Source organism: Mustela nigripes, chromosome 4 (assembly GCF_022355385.1).
Source record: "Mustela nigripes isolate SB6536 chromosome 4, MUSNIG.SB6536, whole genome shotgun sequence".
Taxonomy (NCBI): Eukaryota; Metazoa; Chordata; class Mammalia; order Carnivora; family Mustelidae; genus Mustela; species Mustela nigripes.
This window is the reverse complement of record NC_081560.1, coordinates 122,076,460-122,093,668: the sequence shown is the minus strand read 5'-3', so window position 1 is coordinate 122,093,668 and position 17,209 is coordinate 122,076,460. Positions and strand designations below refer to the sequence as shown.

Sequence of the window (17,209 nt, the reverse complement as noted above, 5' to 3'; positions counted from 1 at the left end):
TTATTTAGAAAATGACGTCTAAAGCTTTCATTATTTGTGAATGGTACTACTGTATATGTAGAAGCCAACATAAACATATAAATTATTACAATTAAAATGAGCTTAATGAGTTTGCAGGGGACAAAGTCAATATTTTTAAACTTTTTTTTTTAAAAAACAAGCAACAAAAAAAATGAATTTTAACAAGAATACCTTTTTCATAGGCTTTACCAAAATGGAGTTTCAATTATATCTATTTATTTTAAACAAAATTCAGCTTTTAATATAAAGGAAGTACAGCCCCATGTATTGGTAAAGTTAGAGAGTGACCACAGATTTCATACATTTTTGGTGGATGAGTGAGTTGACCCAGGTAACTGGAGATCTGTTTACAGTGCCTAGAAAAAGTGAACAGGTAAATATGCTATGACTCAGCAATTCTGCCTTGATGTATATACCCCAGATAAATTATTGCATATGTCCACCAAAACATATATACATGAAGATTTATTTAAGACTTTTTCATCATATTTAAAAACTGGAGACAACCCAGATGTCCAACCATGCTAGAGTTGGTTTATCATTTATTTTTATTTTTCAGATTTATTTATTTATCTGAGAGAGAGAGAAAGAGGGATTGTACACACAGGAGTGTAGAGCAGAGAGAATCTTCAAGCAGACTCCCCTCCAAGTGTAGAGCTCCACATGGGGCTCAATCCCATTACCCTGAGATCATGACCAGAGCCAAAACCAAGATCTGGGCACCCCAACCCACTCAGCCACCCATGTGCCCCTATCATTTATTTTAAAAATAAATATATTTTATCTGTGCTCCAGTTGCCTCTCCTTAAAAATGGGAATGAAAAAAATATTAGAATACCTACTTCATAGGGTTTGATGGATACCTGTAATAAATTTTAAATCAGAAATGGAGGTCCATGGATTTTAGCATATACCATGTACCTGTATATTTTGTAACTTTCTTTTTTTATTCCCCAATATTTGTATTTATTTATTTGTCACAGAGAGAGTGTGTGAGTACAAAGGACAGGGGCAGGGGGAGTGGCAAGCAGAGCCTGCAGAGGGAGAAGGGGCTCCTTGCTCAACAGGAGCTCAACCTGAGCCAAAGGCAGAGGCTTAACTAACTGAGCCATCCAGGCTTCCCTTTTGTAACTATTCCAAGAGACAGTCTGAAATGGATTGCCTTTATAGGACTTATTTAAACCTGATATTGTGTATGTATTTATTTGTTTATTTGTTTCCTTTGTATCTGCCAAATTAGAATGCAATCCTTATTACAGTCAGTGTTTTGTTTTGTTGGTTGAATTGAACAGTGCCTGGAACATTGTAGGAGTCCTGTGCTTGGACTTATCAGTAAGCCATGAATGGTACAACCATGAAATAGGAAAGTATTATTTAACATAAATGTTCACTTTGTCCCTGAGATAAGGATGACCTAGAGAGTAAGAACTTGCTTTGAGTTAAATTTGAAAAGAAGCTCATTCATGGTGACATTTTTAAAGAAACAAAAAAGAGCTTTCTGGATTATTGTGATGAATTACTTAAATTACCCAACAGCGATGAGAAGAAAAAAATCCACTTTTTTTTTTTTTTTGACTTGGTAAATATGAGCTATGAGAATTATAGTTCTTTTTACATGGCCCTTGGGGGAAAACACATATTTATGTTAATTATTGCTCTTTTGACATAACTATAGGGGGAAATTACATGTTTATTCAGCTATGACTATTATACCACTTGAGAATATTTACCTTACTTCTCATATCCCAGAAAAACTAAAGTCCTATTGATTAAGTGAAATTAATGATTCTCTTTTGACCAAGTGTCCTTTTTTTCCTCTACAAGATTTTTCTGCATGCACAGTTTTGTGAGGCTCAATGCCAATGGTCCCCAAGAGCATCCTGCCAATTTAATAAATCTGTGTTTGATTGAGTTCTTTAAGTTACTAATAATAGGAAACTTAAAAGGATGTTCCATAAATCTAAATTTAAAATGGCATTTACAATTTAGGAAGGTGAAGGTTTACAGTTGAAATTACCTTGGGTTTAAGAGACAATCAAGTTTTTTCATAATTATTGATATTACTCATACATCATAAATCATGTCCTGATTAACAGCTTAAATGTCTATAAAGTTCAGATTTATAATAATTCTAGTATTTCTTTTTACTTTTGTATTATTAAGCATACTCATTAAGAAGCAATTTCACACCAGATTGAATTTAAATTTATTCTTATCCAAATTTTGTTCCCAGTAAGGTATCTATGCAGATCTCCTTGCTGTTTGAGTGGCATCATTTTTCCTAACACTGAATGGAATAAAGGCCGATGATAATGATAATGGTAGATTCATTCTACCATTCTACCTGATAATTCATGACAGTTGTCATTTATTAAGTACATTTATTAATGCTAAATATCTTCCTTGAAGCATCTCAAATCTGGCTCAAATTGGGTGTGGAGCCTGCTTAGGATTCTCTCTCTTCTTCTGCCCCTCCCCTCCCCTCTCTCTTTCTCTCTCTTAAATAAATAAATAAACATTTAAAAAACTAAATGTAATACAAATGAGCCAAGCTTTATTATTTTAAAAATATTTTCTTTTAATAAATGACATGCTCAGGTCTTGGATTTTGTAATAATGAATGTGATTATGGAAATGGCCTGTTTTAACTCTTTAGACCTAAATAACATTTTAGGAGAAGAAAGGAAACACCATACAACTCACATCCAATTTCCCCTATTGTTGACAGATTTTATTAGTATGGTACATTTTTTTAATTGACATATAGTGTATTATTTGCCCCAGGGGTACAGGTCTGTGAATCCTTAGGCTTACATGTTTCACAGCACTCACCATAGCATATACCCTCCCCAAGGTCCATCACCTAGCCACCCTACCCCTAACCCCTCCCCCCAGCAATTCTCAGTTTGTTTTGTGAGAGTAAGAGTCTCTTATGGTTTGACTGCCTCCTGATCACCTCTTGTTTCATTTTTTCCTTCCCTACCCTCTACAACCCCCGCCACCCTGCCTCTCAACTTCCTCATATCGGAGAGATCATATGATAATTGTCCTTCTCTGATTGACTTATTTCACTTAGTATAGTACCCTCTAGTTCTAGTATGGTACATTTTTAAAAAGCTCCTGAACGGACAGTTATATTATTATTAACTTAAATCCACATTTTATTTGGATTTCCTTAGTTTTTACCCAATGTCCTTATTCTTGTTCTGGGACCCAGTCTAGCATACCAGATTACTTTTAGGTATTGTATCTCTTTCATCTTCTCTAGATTGTGGTAATTTTTAACTTTTATTGTTTTTGATCACCTTGACAGTTGTGAGAAGTACTGATCAGATTACCTTTCTCTCTAGTAGATAGATAGATAGATATATGTGTATACATATTGCTTATGTGTATATATGCCACATAATCATATGCATAATATATATTACATATCATGTATAGATCTATAGACCTCATTTAATTTTTGCTGATTTCCCCCCAAAAAAAAGTCCTTTATAGGTCAAAGACTTTAGCTAGGATCAAACATTGATTTTAGATGGCATGTATTTATAATCTCAGCCTTAGGTCCTTAATATCCCCTTGACTTTAACAACTTTAATAACTTTCAGGAGTGGACAGTTTATAGATATTTCTCAATTTGCATTTACCTGATATTTCTGCATGTTATAAATTTTGTTCAAGAATACCACAAAGATAATATGGGTCTTTCATAGCACATAATAAGAAAGACACACCATATCAATGTGTCTCATTACTGGTAATGGTAGTCTCTTCAAACCTTTACCCAAAATTTTTATTAGTGATTTGTGAAGCATTGATTTGTTGAGAAACCTTAGGTGAAAATGCAAATCACTGTGCTTGAATATATTTTCTTTTTCTTCTCTTTACCCCTTGAGCATTTATTGAGTGTTTTTTCAGGCATGAAGCAATAAACTAGCAATGAAGTTTTGATCACGAATGAGGAGGTTGGCATACTAAAAAGGCAAAATTGGGGATTTATTAAATAATTTGCTTGCTGAGAATCTACCTATTTTCAATGGCAATAATAATTTAATATGAGTTTTATAAAATTCAGACACTAGCTTAGTTTAACTTATTTGTCTTTCTGTAAGTATCTCAAAACTATTTTTCCTTAGGGCGAAACATAATTAAGGTTTGATGGAATACATCATCTAAATTGCATCATTTCACATTATCTGTGTACCTTGAGTTTGGGTATGTGCCACATTATATTTATTCTTCCTTTCATTTCCCCTTTTCTCATAAGCTTATTAATAGCAGATTATGAAATTTCTCAAATAATATATTTCACAGTGCCTGGGAATTTTTACATCTTGAAGTCAGATGATCTGGGGTACAGTCCCGATCAACCATGAAGTAGAATTATGACATCAGGCAGAAGCTCTTTGCTTATGATTCCTCAACTATAAACTAAGATTAACAATGAAAATAATGTTACAAAGTTGCATTAAAAGTTTAAAAGATAATACACTTGAAGTACTTAGTAGAAGTACAAGTTGGGCCATCTTGTGAGTCTACTTTACCTTGAAACTATGCTGTAGACACAGTTACATAGAAGTGTCTTCACAAAGTAAATGCAAAATTTAAGTTCATGGACTGGTGGTAATTTGCTGAACAACACTGACAACATGAGCTATTCCTCACATAAGAAATGACATGATCTAGGAATCTGTTCAGTTTGAACATTCACTTTCCTGATCTAATTCCTAGCTTTGTGATGGTCTTCCACATTTCATCATGCCTCCTTGCATGAATACTTGCATTTTTGGACATCTGTTCTTGTCAGTCATTGGGGTAGATCTAAGAACACAGATGACATCCATGATGAAGTGTAACAGTGAGATTTCATTTATAGTTAAGAAATTTTAACACATTTTATAAGTGTTTTCTTTATGATTGTTGGACACAATAAGGTAATTTTTAAGTTAAATATATTTATATATTTTAAAATATAAATATATATATATATATATGAATATGAAATGTCCATGGTATTGGACACTTGATAAATATCTTCAAGGAATAAAAATAACTGAACCTCCAGAGCCATATCCTTTCACAGAATTTCTTTAAGAGAGAGCGTGAGCATGTGACCTGTAGCACACAAAAGCTTCCGAAGAAAGAAGCTCCGGGTCCTTTTACTTATGCCTGTTTTCCACCTCAGGGGAACTAGAAACATCCTCTCTGGGAAATGAGAGACCATTAAGATAGGAAAAAGGAGATGGAGATTAATGGACTAGAAAGAGATAATACATAAAAACATATATTCTACATTAGATATGTAAATGGGAATAAATTTTTTAGCTGTTTTAAAAAATTCAAATATTTGACAAATTTCAAATTTAGTAAACTCTTATAACATATATATGATATATATATATATATATATATATATACACACATACACACATTCTCTCTGCGTATCTGTATTTATAGATGCATACATATATATTCAATTTAAGCTTAGTTGTCCTTTAGTTTTAATAAAGATGAGTATAGGTACTTATCACTTAAACATAATAATCTTCTTATTTTGAAGATGCTTATCTACATGAATTTACCTTTAATAATTTCTTCAGATGAAGTGAATTTCTAGCTTTCATAATTAAAATAGGGAATCCAGATTTTACACACAGGTGCAAAAACTGTGTCATGTTAAAGGGAAGATGAAGAACATATGTAATTTCAAAAATTTTTTCTTTGATTTTAATAAATCCCCGCAAAATAACATCCACTAAATTTGAATTCAGGAATGTGTGCTATTTGCCCTTCTAGAAGGTTTTAAGATAAACTTCACAAAGACATTTGATTTGGATGAATTTTTGGATAAAACAAATATTCTGTTAATTAATTTATATAAAACCATCATAATGGTCACAGAGGCAATGATTATATTAAGCTCTCAATAAGTGACCATAGACTCGGAGATAATGTAAGTTAATCATTGCGAGAAAAAGCTGAAGTCTTCACCAATGTGAACCTGTGTACAAATTCATCACTCTATTTCATTTGTGAAGACTCTCTTGGTCTTTGAGTATATCACTATATCTAAAGCTTATTTCCAAGGCAGGGATGATTTCCAAGAAATATCATACAATTATTTTATCTGAGGAGGAAGTTAACAGCTGTATAGTGGCCAAAGAATGAATGGCTTCTAATTTAGAAAGATTACTATGATGGAAGAGAATCCTCAGACCATGAAGGGTAATTGAGAAGACTGTGACAGTGCAGACAATATTTTCTTTATCAATTTATCCACCAATGAACACTTAGGTTTTTTCCAAATCTTGGCTATTGTAAATAAGGCTGCAGTGAACATGGAGGTACATTTATCTTTTTGAGTTAGTGCTTTCATTTCCTTTGCATAAATACCCCAAAGTGGCATTACTAGATCATATGGTAATTCTATTTCTAATATTTTGGGGAATCTCTGTACTGGTCTGCACAACGGCTGTACCAATCGAGCACCAACAGTGCCTAAGGCCACCTGGAATTTAGTTTTATGTAGGTTGTGAAGTAGGAAATGGTATCATTTTTTTTCCCATGTGGATTTCTAATTAACATTGCACCAAATATCATATGATTTCACTTACTCATGGAGCATAAGGAGTAACATGGAGGACTCTGGGAGATGGAGAGAAGTGAGTTGGGGGAAATTGGAGTTGGGGATAAATCGGGAGAGACTGTGGACTCTGAGGAACTAACTGAGGGTTTTGGAGGGAAGGAGCTCGGGGGTCGAGTGAGCCTGGTGTTGAGTATTATGGTGGGCACATATTGCATGGAGCACTGAGTGTGGTGCATAAACAATGAATGCTGGAACACTGGAAATAAATATAAAATAAAATGGAAAAAAAAGAAAAATACAACATTGAAAAAAAAAGACATTGCACCATTTCTTGTAAAGATCATTGAATTCACAACCACTGCTGTATTGTCTTTCTCTATGAATGAGGTGCCTATTTGTGGGGATTATTTTTGGACACAATATACTGTCCCACTGGTATCTTTGTTGATTCTCAAGCCAGTACTACAGTGTCTCAATTTCTGTAGATTTATACTGAAGTCAGGGAACTGGGTAGTATAAGTCTTCCCACTTAGTTCTTCTTTAGAAGAGACTCTCTTTCTATTCTTGACTCCATGAAGTTTCATGTAAATTTTAGAATCAGCTTATAAATTTCCACATCTATTGATAAATTTAAAAAGAATCAAGATCTTTGCATTATTGATAATGCCCTTTTATTGATAAAGTGTATCTTTCCTCTTATTTAGTTGTTTAATAAACAATCAAAATACAGATGTAAAATATTTCTCATAAGTGCTTTAATCCAAATTTAACATTCATAAGCAGGAAACAATTCCAGAGGAGCAGGGATCATCGAGCTCAGGGGAGCTAGAGATGAGACTCAATCCTGTCTCAGTTTCTGGTCGGTTGAGTTTTTAAGCCACACTCATAATGAATTACTATTATTGTTTGTCACGTACAGTCCATCTTCATGATTCACTGATTCTATAATTGCAAGTTTGCCTCCTTGCTCAAATTTATTTATAAGCCCAAATTCAATACTTGCCAAACTTCCATGCTCATTCACAGACATGTGTAGAGGAATGAAAAATTTGAGTCATCCCCTATACACACATCTACCTCAGGCCAAACAAGATGATGCTCTACCATCTTGTTTCATGTCTCTTACTGTAAACAAGAGTACTTTTTCTGCTATCTAGTTAGTGCAACATTGTTTACATCTTTGTACTTTTTGCTGGTGATTTTGCTGCTTAAAATGGCCCCCAGGGGTAGCACTGCAGGTCCATCTAGCTTCCCAATACAAGAAGGCAATATGTACCTTACAGAGAGACTATATGTATTAGGTAAATGTATTCAGGCGTACGTTATAGTGCTGTTGGCTGTGAGCTAAATGGTAGTGAATCCAAAACACATATCAAATAAGGTGTCTTTAAACAGAAGCACACATAAAACAAGGTTATATATTGACTGGTTGATGAAAATGTTGTGACGAGGCTGGGGGGGAACCTAAGCTTGTGTCACCCCTAGCAGTGGGATAACTCCATATTCTCTGTGGAAGTTGTGGTTCAGTATTTAAGTCTGTGCCCATGGTGACTTTTTAGAACATAATCGCCATGGATAATGAGAAGGAATTGTATTTATATGAAACCATAAATAAAATGCTTCTGTGGGAAAATACTACAAGTAAACTTGAAAGTGAGGACAAGTCTTCTCTTTTAGGGGTGCTGTTCATAATTTTTCGGTCAGCTTCACTCACCATGAATCACAGTTAACTGAGAACTGTTCATTTTTTGCATTCACATTATAATTTATCTTCTGCATCTTGTTGAAATAACTGAAATTTCTTGCTTTGATTTTCTTTAATTTTACCATTTGCATGTATCTACATTTTCTGTATTTCCCAATAGCTGTATAAAATCATTTGTGAAAGCAGACATGAACTAAATAAGTAAGTGACCCCCTCAGGCAGCTGCCCACACTGATAATCGTCTCATGCATTAGAATGCCCTTCAGAAAGCCAAAATTATATTTCTGAGACTTGTTGAAATGTTAAAGAACACATAACATGGTCATGTGCATGGCAGATGTGCCCTGAAAACTGTGAATAGTAATGTATAGGGCAGCATGGCTTTATAATATCATATTGAGAAATTCATGAAGCGCCCCCTCTACAGAGAGTAAGTCATGGTGATACATGTATATTTATATTTATTCAGAGTGTGAGTATGTGTGTGCATATGTGTGTGCATGTGTGCACGTGTGTAGTTGCATACATAGGTGTGTGCCTCTGCTCAGTATACCTGTAGTGAAAGTGAATGAAATCTGCTTTTTAACACCATTTCTCATGTTTCATCTCCCTTTGCTTGTTTGCATCTAGAATAGGCCATTTCTTTGGGACTTTTTGGTTTCTCCAGACCTTCCATCTAAAGATAAAATGCTTTATCTTTTTTTTTCTTAGCTCTTTTTCTTATATTATTTTTCTATCATGTTATGTTAGTCTCCATACAATACGTCATTAGTTTTTGATGTAGTGTTCCATGATACATTGTTTGTATATAACACCCAGTGCTCCATGCAATCCGTGCCCTCCTTAATACCCACCACCAGGTTCCCCCCGCTCCTTTCACCTTGAACCCTCAGGTTGTTTCTCCAAGTCCACAGTCTCTCATGGTTCATCTCCCTCTGATTCCCCCTGCTTCATTTTTCCCTTCCTTCTCCTAATGTCCTCCATGTTACTCCTTATGTTCCACAAATAAACAAAACCATATGATCATTGACGCTCTCTGCTTGACTTATTTCACTCAGCATAATCTCCTCCAGTCCCCTCCATGTTGATGCAAAATTTGAGTATTCATCCTTTCTGATGGAGGCATAATACTCCAGTGTATATATGGACCACATCTTCTTTATCCATTTGTCTGCCGAGGGGCATCTCAGCTCTTTCCACAGTTTGGCTATTGTGGACATTGCTGCTGTGAACATTGAGGCTCTTATATTAGTTTTAAACATCCCTGACCCTAGCCCTTTTCTGATGGGTCAACCAGGTAAGTGGTAGATCACAGAGAAAGCTGTGCAGCCAGTCACTGACCCAGGTTAGTGCTGCCTTTACCTGTGCACGTCTGCATGGGATGTTTCCGCATTCTGTTAGTGGACACAGTAGGAACAACGTGTGCTAAGATGTTTGGTGTGAACATTCAGCTGTGGAAGACAGCAGCACTCACTTGTCTATGCAAATGCTGAACTCATAATGAGGCATATTTCCTGAGTCCTTTGCTGTCAACAAATAAATACCACATTTTCAAAGTTGGAGGGAAAGTCTTTAATCTAGTTGTTAGTGAAACTATAGTGATTGTTAGTGAAATTATAGTGAATAGAGACAGCACCCAGACTAAATACAATGCTGAGACCTGCTGTTATAATAACCCTTTCCACTTAATTTTCAAGGACCTAAATTCTCCTTTTAAAAAAAGGGCTTAAAATCCTAGTTAGAGATCATGCATGACCTTTATTATGATATCATTACAGAAATGAGAAAATTGATTCTCTTTGTCGACATGAGGAAATTATTTCTCCTTTATTTTCCTTTCAAAGATACTAAGACAATTGACTATGGAATCATATTTCTACTTGTAATTTCAGGGAATAATAAAAACATATATGGGCACATGAATTCTATTGGGGGCAATTATGTGTGGCACCCAAAAAATAAGGTTAAATCCTAATATGAGACTGATTAAAATTGAAATATTTTTTGGATAAGGTTCAAATTGCATACATGAACAAATGCACAGTAAGTCCTTTCATGTGTAATCCAACAACAGTCTTTGTTGGACCTCGTCACTATGTGCACTTTTTCTAAAGGCAACTAAAAATATAATATAGGGTTTGTTTTAAAAGATGAGGTATTAAAATTATATTTCTTTATAAATGTGATTTTTAAATGTAAAAGAAATATGTCTGATGGAGAGGAAAAATATCAATTCATGATAATATATTAAGGCACCTTAACACTCTTAGGTTGCCTTTTGTGAATTTCAAAAATGTTTGGACAACTGGAGAAAAACAGAATTTTTCATGGTTTGGGTCTTTGAATTTGCAACCATGTCTTTGGATTTGCAAATATCACACAGGGAGAAGTAAGATCTTTCAAATCAATTATTACAACCAAATACGGTTATGCAATATTTGTTTTTAGAAACTTAATCTCAGATAAGACTGGGAAACATAGAAAGTTGTGAGATTTAGAGAATATTATGCTTTATTTTCTCCTTGACTAACAACAGTTCTTATCTTCTAACAACTGCCATTTTATTACTTACTCAAATCAGCAGGGATATTTCATTTGCATTTTGGATTTTGAGACTCAAAGGCGAGATTAGTTGGGTTTTTTTCCTCTACATATATAAATAATACTTCAAACTTTACATCTAGTCAGATTGAATTTATATTATTAAAGCAGCATGTAGAAAAATGTCAGCCTGTCTACATAATTTAAAATTTCCAACAGAAAATAATGTCACTGGGTAATAATATAGCTGTTGAATGTTACACAAATGGTTACATGATCAAGTGAGAAAATCATAAGGTTTTCTCTTGTTTGCTTGTTTTACTTCTGAATATGATGATATGTCATCATGATTCAAGCCCCAGTGTTTCATAATGTACAGGTGAGGCACTACTGATTGTGTTGAAACTTTGCCTTCCTTCAATTAAAAAAGCAAAGAAAAACAAAAGAAAACAAAAAACTTGTTAAGAAAAAAAATTGGTTTTAGTAATAGTGAGTTGATTAAAAAATTTTTTTTGTTCTAACATCTTGTTCTTTTAGGTGCGTATTATAAGGGCTGGCAGAATTAATTAAATAGAGGGCTTGTGATTGTTTTCAGCACACTTTGTGCTTGTCATTCTAAAGCCCTTCTTCCCTGGGGTCCAGTCCACTCACTATCTGAGCACCTCTAGACACTGGCATGTGCTCCCAGATCTTCCAACCTCCTCTTCCTTACCCTTAGTACCTGTGTTGTGCCTTTGGCTTCAGGACTTCAGAATCCCTCCCTACAATGAGTCTAGTACTGTAGGATATGCTGCCTCAATGAGTAGATAGACACCGACACATCGTTTTCAAAATCTGCCCACACCTACTATTCACGTTTTTCTGTTTCATTTTGTCTTTGTTTTGATTCCTTTTGATTTTTTAAAATCAATCCCACAGCACAGTTTTTTTTTTGTTTTGTTTTGTTTTGTTTTGATAACAAAGACCTTTAAAAAATACCTCATTGGTGGCAGGGGGGCACCTGGGTGGCTCAGTCAGTTAAGCACCCAACTCTTGGTCTCAACTCAGGTCTTGGTCTCAGGTTTCTGAGTTCAACCCTTGTGTTGGGCTCTATGTCAGGTGTGGAGCCTACTTAAAAAAAAACAAAAAACAAAAAACAACAACAACAACAACAAAAAACACCTGTGGGGTGCTGTGGTTTTGTTTTATTATAAGGTTACCAATAATTTTATTTTCACACAGGAGACAGAAGATACTTTGAAATCATATGTTAGGTGATGTATAGGTGATAGTCAAATCCAATATATATATTTTGAAGCAGATCTTTTGTTTCCATTGCTATTTCCTTTTTAAACAGTATTTCCTAATTTTTAAATAAGCTTAGTGTTTGACTTTGACTTCACTACAATGGCCCATGTTTCCAAGAGCCTTGATGAAGGGAAAGAGAAATATAGAGGTATTCTTACCACAGAAAATACTTGGTTTTAATAGTTATCTAGAAATAAACCATCATTCAGTTTTAAAATTTGATAATTTAAAAATCAAAGCAAGCTGCATTAGAATGATTTAGATGATTTTTTTTTTCAAGAAAGCACAATATCTTTGGGGACTAGGATTACAGTTTTAAAAATGAAAATTGTCAGTTTAGAAGTCTTAGCAGTCTTTCAGTGACCTCACATTTTCACCCAGGGTCTCCATCCATGGTGTCCTGCTGTTCTCCAATGTGCTGTTCAGACCATCTCCTCTCTTCTTTGTGTTCTCTTTGACCTGTGGAAGTCAAAATTTGCCCCGTAGACCTGCCTGCCAGGAAGGCTGACTTTGTAATGCTCACTACTTTGTATCTATGGCTTGTTTCTTTCATCACACTTGTAATTTTTTTTTCCTTAGATCAGAAGTTGCAAAGTATTGTAGTTACAGGGCCTCATGCATATGCCCATTCAGTCCATAGTTTAATTCTCTAAAATCTAGGCCAATCTAGAACCAAGACATTTCTCATAAAATTAGGATATAAGAAGACTATATTCCATCATGGCAAGAATTTGCTTCGTAGAATGTATTTGATTCTCAGATTGCCCCCAAGCACATCAGGATCGCCTCACTCATTTACTCATTATGTGGTCGATCCCTGTAGAGGTCTGGATTTGTACCCACTGAAAATAGGAATACATGAGACAACTCATTTTCTTTATCCATCCTGAAACTATTTCTCCACGAAAGAATGCCATTTAAAAACTAACAAAACATATCTCTAAAATAAAAAAAAAAAAAAGAAAAGAAAAGCCTCTGACGCATAGATGCAGAGAGATTATGTTTATTGATAAAATTTATTTATTCATGATTTCAATGCAGTGATTAAGGAAGAAAAGTGTTAGAAGAAGGGTACCTTATTCTGATGTGGGATGGAGCATGCTTTGCTGGGGATAGTTTAGGAGAAGGGATGCTGAGTAAGTGGAAATGTAACTCATGAGGAGGGCTCCAGCTAAAGCTTGACTTCTAGAGGCTCTGGATGTAGGAAGACACTGTGCAGGGAATGACCTACTGGTCAAAGAAAATAACAATGACTCTCGGTGGAGAGCAACACTGAATGAAGCTAGATACACAGGCCAAATGCCAAATCATGGTCTTGTGTGCCGTAATAAGTTTTGCCATTGTTTGAATCCCAAAGGAAAAGATCTGGTCGTCTTGCCAACACCCACCACTCAGTGGCCTTCAGCAACTGAGGCAACTCGAGCTCTCTCCCTCCTCCAATGCATAGAGCACCACTGTCTCTGATGTCCCATCCTCAAGCTTCCATCGTGTTATTCATCTCTCCTAAGTGGTTTTTGACTTTAAAATAAAGATGCTAACTTCCACATACAATTTAAATTCTAGCTTGTCCATAACTTAATCCATCAAGGTTTTGGGGTTTTTTTGTTGTTGTTGTTTGTTAGTTTGTTTTTAAGGGAGGAACAATAGATGCATTCTCTCCACAGGGGCTGAGATGCTAATGATCATAAATTGGTTCAAATGTGCTTCACACTGAGTTAGGGCCTTCTGTTTTTCACCCAAAGCAAGGACCGTGATGTTGGAAATTTCAGCTTTCACAAGAACTCGTATGGAAGGTTTAGAAGCGTTCTTTAGAAATGCGTCAGGTCTGTGGCCGTAGGCAGCTGCCTACTCTCCTTTGTGTAATAGAAGGCTGAGCTTGTGCTAGAACACTTCTGGTGTGCTGTTGATGGAACGAGGATTGACGGCTTTTATTTTATTTTATTTTCAGCTCACTCCAGTTGGCACCACGATATTTACAGGATTTTCAGGAGACAATGGAGCTACAGACATAGATGATGGACCAAATGGACAGATAGAATACGTTATCCAGTATAACCCTGATGATCCGGTATGTTAGTATTTACTTGTTATGTGGCATCACCATGAGGAGTAAAAACAGTGCTTACCCCAGCAGATCCTTACTATGTTTTTCTGTTACTTGACTCCTTGCACTACATCAGTAGTCATTCAGCTGTTAAAAAATATCTCAAAATCATCATCTTTTAACTAATTGGTGTTATACTTTTAAAAAGCACTCTGAAAACTTCTGGGTGGGTTTTGTAGACAAACACTTAAAATGATTTATAGGTACAATATGCCATTTTCATGACATTTCCATTGTGCTTGTGGACTCTTAAGCATTCCAAATAAATCATCAGAGGTAGTGTAACTAGTGTGATGTATATGTTTTATGGTGCATGCCAGGTAATACCACACCACCACTGTCCACCAGGGAAGCCTTAGGTAGAGAAGAGAACAAAGCCTTTAGCTGTGCCCTTTTTTTTTCTTTAAGATTTTATTTATTTATTTATTTATTTGAGAGAGAAAGAGAGAGAGAGAGAAAGCATAGCAGGGGAAAGAGCAGGCAGAAGCAGAGGGAGATATAGACTCCCCGTGGAGCAGGGAGCCCGATGTGGGACTCCATGCCAGGACCCTGGATCATGACCTGAGCTGAAGGCAGACACTCACTAACTGAGCCCCACCTTTTTTTTTTTTTTTTTTAGATTATTTATTTTTGATTAGAACATAGGATTCCTTTTTTTTTTTTTTAAGGCTGTGATATTATTTCTTTCAGTATATTACATTACCTATCACACTACTAAGATCAAAATGGTTTTGTTGCAGCCTGAGCAAGAAGCCCTCCCTTCCTCCTTCCCCCAGAAAGCTTCTCAGGGTGCCATTGATGCCCCAAAGCATTCTTTTGAAATCAGTTCTTTAGTGAATTTTCTTTTTTCTTTTTCTTTTTCTTCCCCTCAGACAACGCTTTATTGAGAAAACATTAACCATAAGTTCATTTGATTTTCATTTCTTTTCTTTTCTTTTTTTTTCTTTTTTTTTTTTTTTTTTTAGAATATAATGTATTATTTGCTGCAGGGGTACAGATCTGTGAATCCTCAGGCTTACACACTTCACAGCACTCACCATAACACATACCCTCCCCAATGTCTATAACCCAGCCACCCGCTCTGTACCCTCCTCCCCCAGCAGCCCTCAGTTTGTTTTGCGAGATTAAGAGTCTCTTATGATTTCTCTCCCTCCCAATCCCATCTTGTTTCATTTTTTCCTTCCCAACCTCCCAAGCCCACTGTATATGTGTGTGTGTGTGTGTCTGTGTGTGTGTCTGTGTATATACCATATCTTCTTTAGCCATTTATCTGCTGATGGACACCTAGGTTCTTTCCATAGCTTGGCTATTGCAAACATTGCTGCTATAAACATTCGGGTGCATGTGCCCCTTCAGATCACTACATTTGTAATGGATTATTTGTTCTTTGGGTGTTGAGTTTGATAAGTTCTTTATAGATTTTGGATACTAGTACTTTATCTGTTATGTCATTTACAAATATCTTATAAGAACATACTATGAGCAACTATATACTAGCAAATTTGATGGTCTGACAGAAATGGGTGCATTCTTAGAGATGTATTAACTATCAAAATGGAACAAGGAAGAAATAGAAAACCTGAACAGACCCATATCCACTAAGGAAATTGAAGCAGTCATCAAAGATCTCCCAACAAACAAGAACCCAGGGTCAGAGGGCTTCCCAGGGGAATTCTACCAAACATTAAAAAAAAGAATTAACACCTATTCTCTTGAAACTGTTCCAAAACATAGAAATGGAAGGAAAACTTCCAAACTCATTTTCTGAGACCAGCATTACCTTGATCCCAAAACCAAAGATCCCATCAAAAAAGAGAATTACAGAACAATATCCTTAATGAACGCAGATGCGAAAATTCTCACCAAAATACTTGCCAATAGGATCCAAAGTACATTAAAAGGATTATTCAACAACCAAGTGGGATTTATCCCAGGACTGCAAGGTTGGTTCAACCTCTGCAAATCAATCAATGTGATACAACTACAACACATTAATAAAAGAAGGAGCAAGAACCATATGATACTCTCAATAGATGCTGAAAAAACATTTGACAAAGTACAGCATCCTTTTCTGATAAAAACTCTTCAAAGTGTAGGGATAGAGGGTACATACCCCAATATCATCAAAGCCATCTACGAAAAGCACACAGCAAGTATCATTCTCAATGGAGGAAAACTGAGAGCTTTTCCGCTAAGTTCAGGAACACAGCAGGAATGTCCATTATCACCACTGCTATTCAACATACTACTAGAAGTCCTAGCCTCAGCAATAAGACAACAAAAAGAAATTAAAGGCATCCAAATCAGCAAAAAAGAAGTCAAACTCTCACTCTTTGCAGATGATATGATACATTATGTGGAAAACCTAAAAGACTCACTCCAAAATGTAGAACTTGTACAGGAATTCAGTAAAGTGTCAGAATATAAAATCAATGCATAGAAATCAGTTGCATTTCTATACACCAACAGCAAGACAGAAGAAAGAGAAATTAAGGAGTCAATCCCATTTACAATTGCACCCAAAACTGTAAGATACCTAGGAATAAACCTAATCAAAGAGGCAAAGAATCTGTACTCAGAAAACTATAAAGTACTTATGAAAGAAATGGAGGAAGACACAAAGAAATGGGAAAATGTTCCATGCTCATGGACTGGAAAATAAGTATTATGAAAATATCTATGCCACCTAAAGCAATCTACACGTTTAATGCAATCCCTATCAAAATCCCATCAATTTTTTTTCAAAGAAATGAAACAAATAATTCTAAAATTTATATGGAACCAGAAAAGACCTTGAATAGCCAGAGGAATATTGAAAAAGAAAGCCAAAGTTGGTGACATCAAAATTCCAGATTTCAAGCTCTATTACAAAGTTGTCATCATCAAAACAGTATGGTACTGGCACAAAAACAGACGCATAGGTCAATGGAACAGAATAGAGAGCCCAGAAATAGACCCTCAA

At 35.4% G+C, this 17,209-nt stretch overlaps 1 protein-coding gene across 1 annotated transcript in view; it reads left to right on the top strand.

Annotated features, from left to right (window-relative positions):
- The window catches only part of PCDH15 (protocadherin related 15), a 784,172-nt gene that overhangs the window by 190,342 nt on the left and 576,621 nt on the right, over nt 1-17,209 (top strand). The window contains exon 6 of the mRNA XM_059397646.1: nt 14,092-14,211. Coding sequence (XP_059253629.1) covers nt 14,092-14,211 — 120 coding nt within the window. The remainder of the gene's footprint in view (nt 1-14,091; nt 14,212-17,209) is intronic.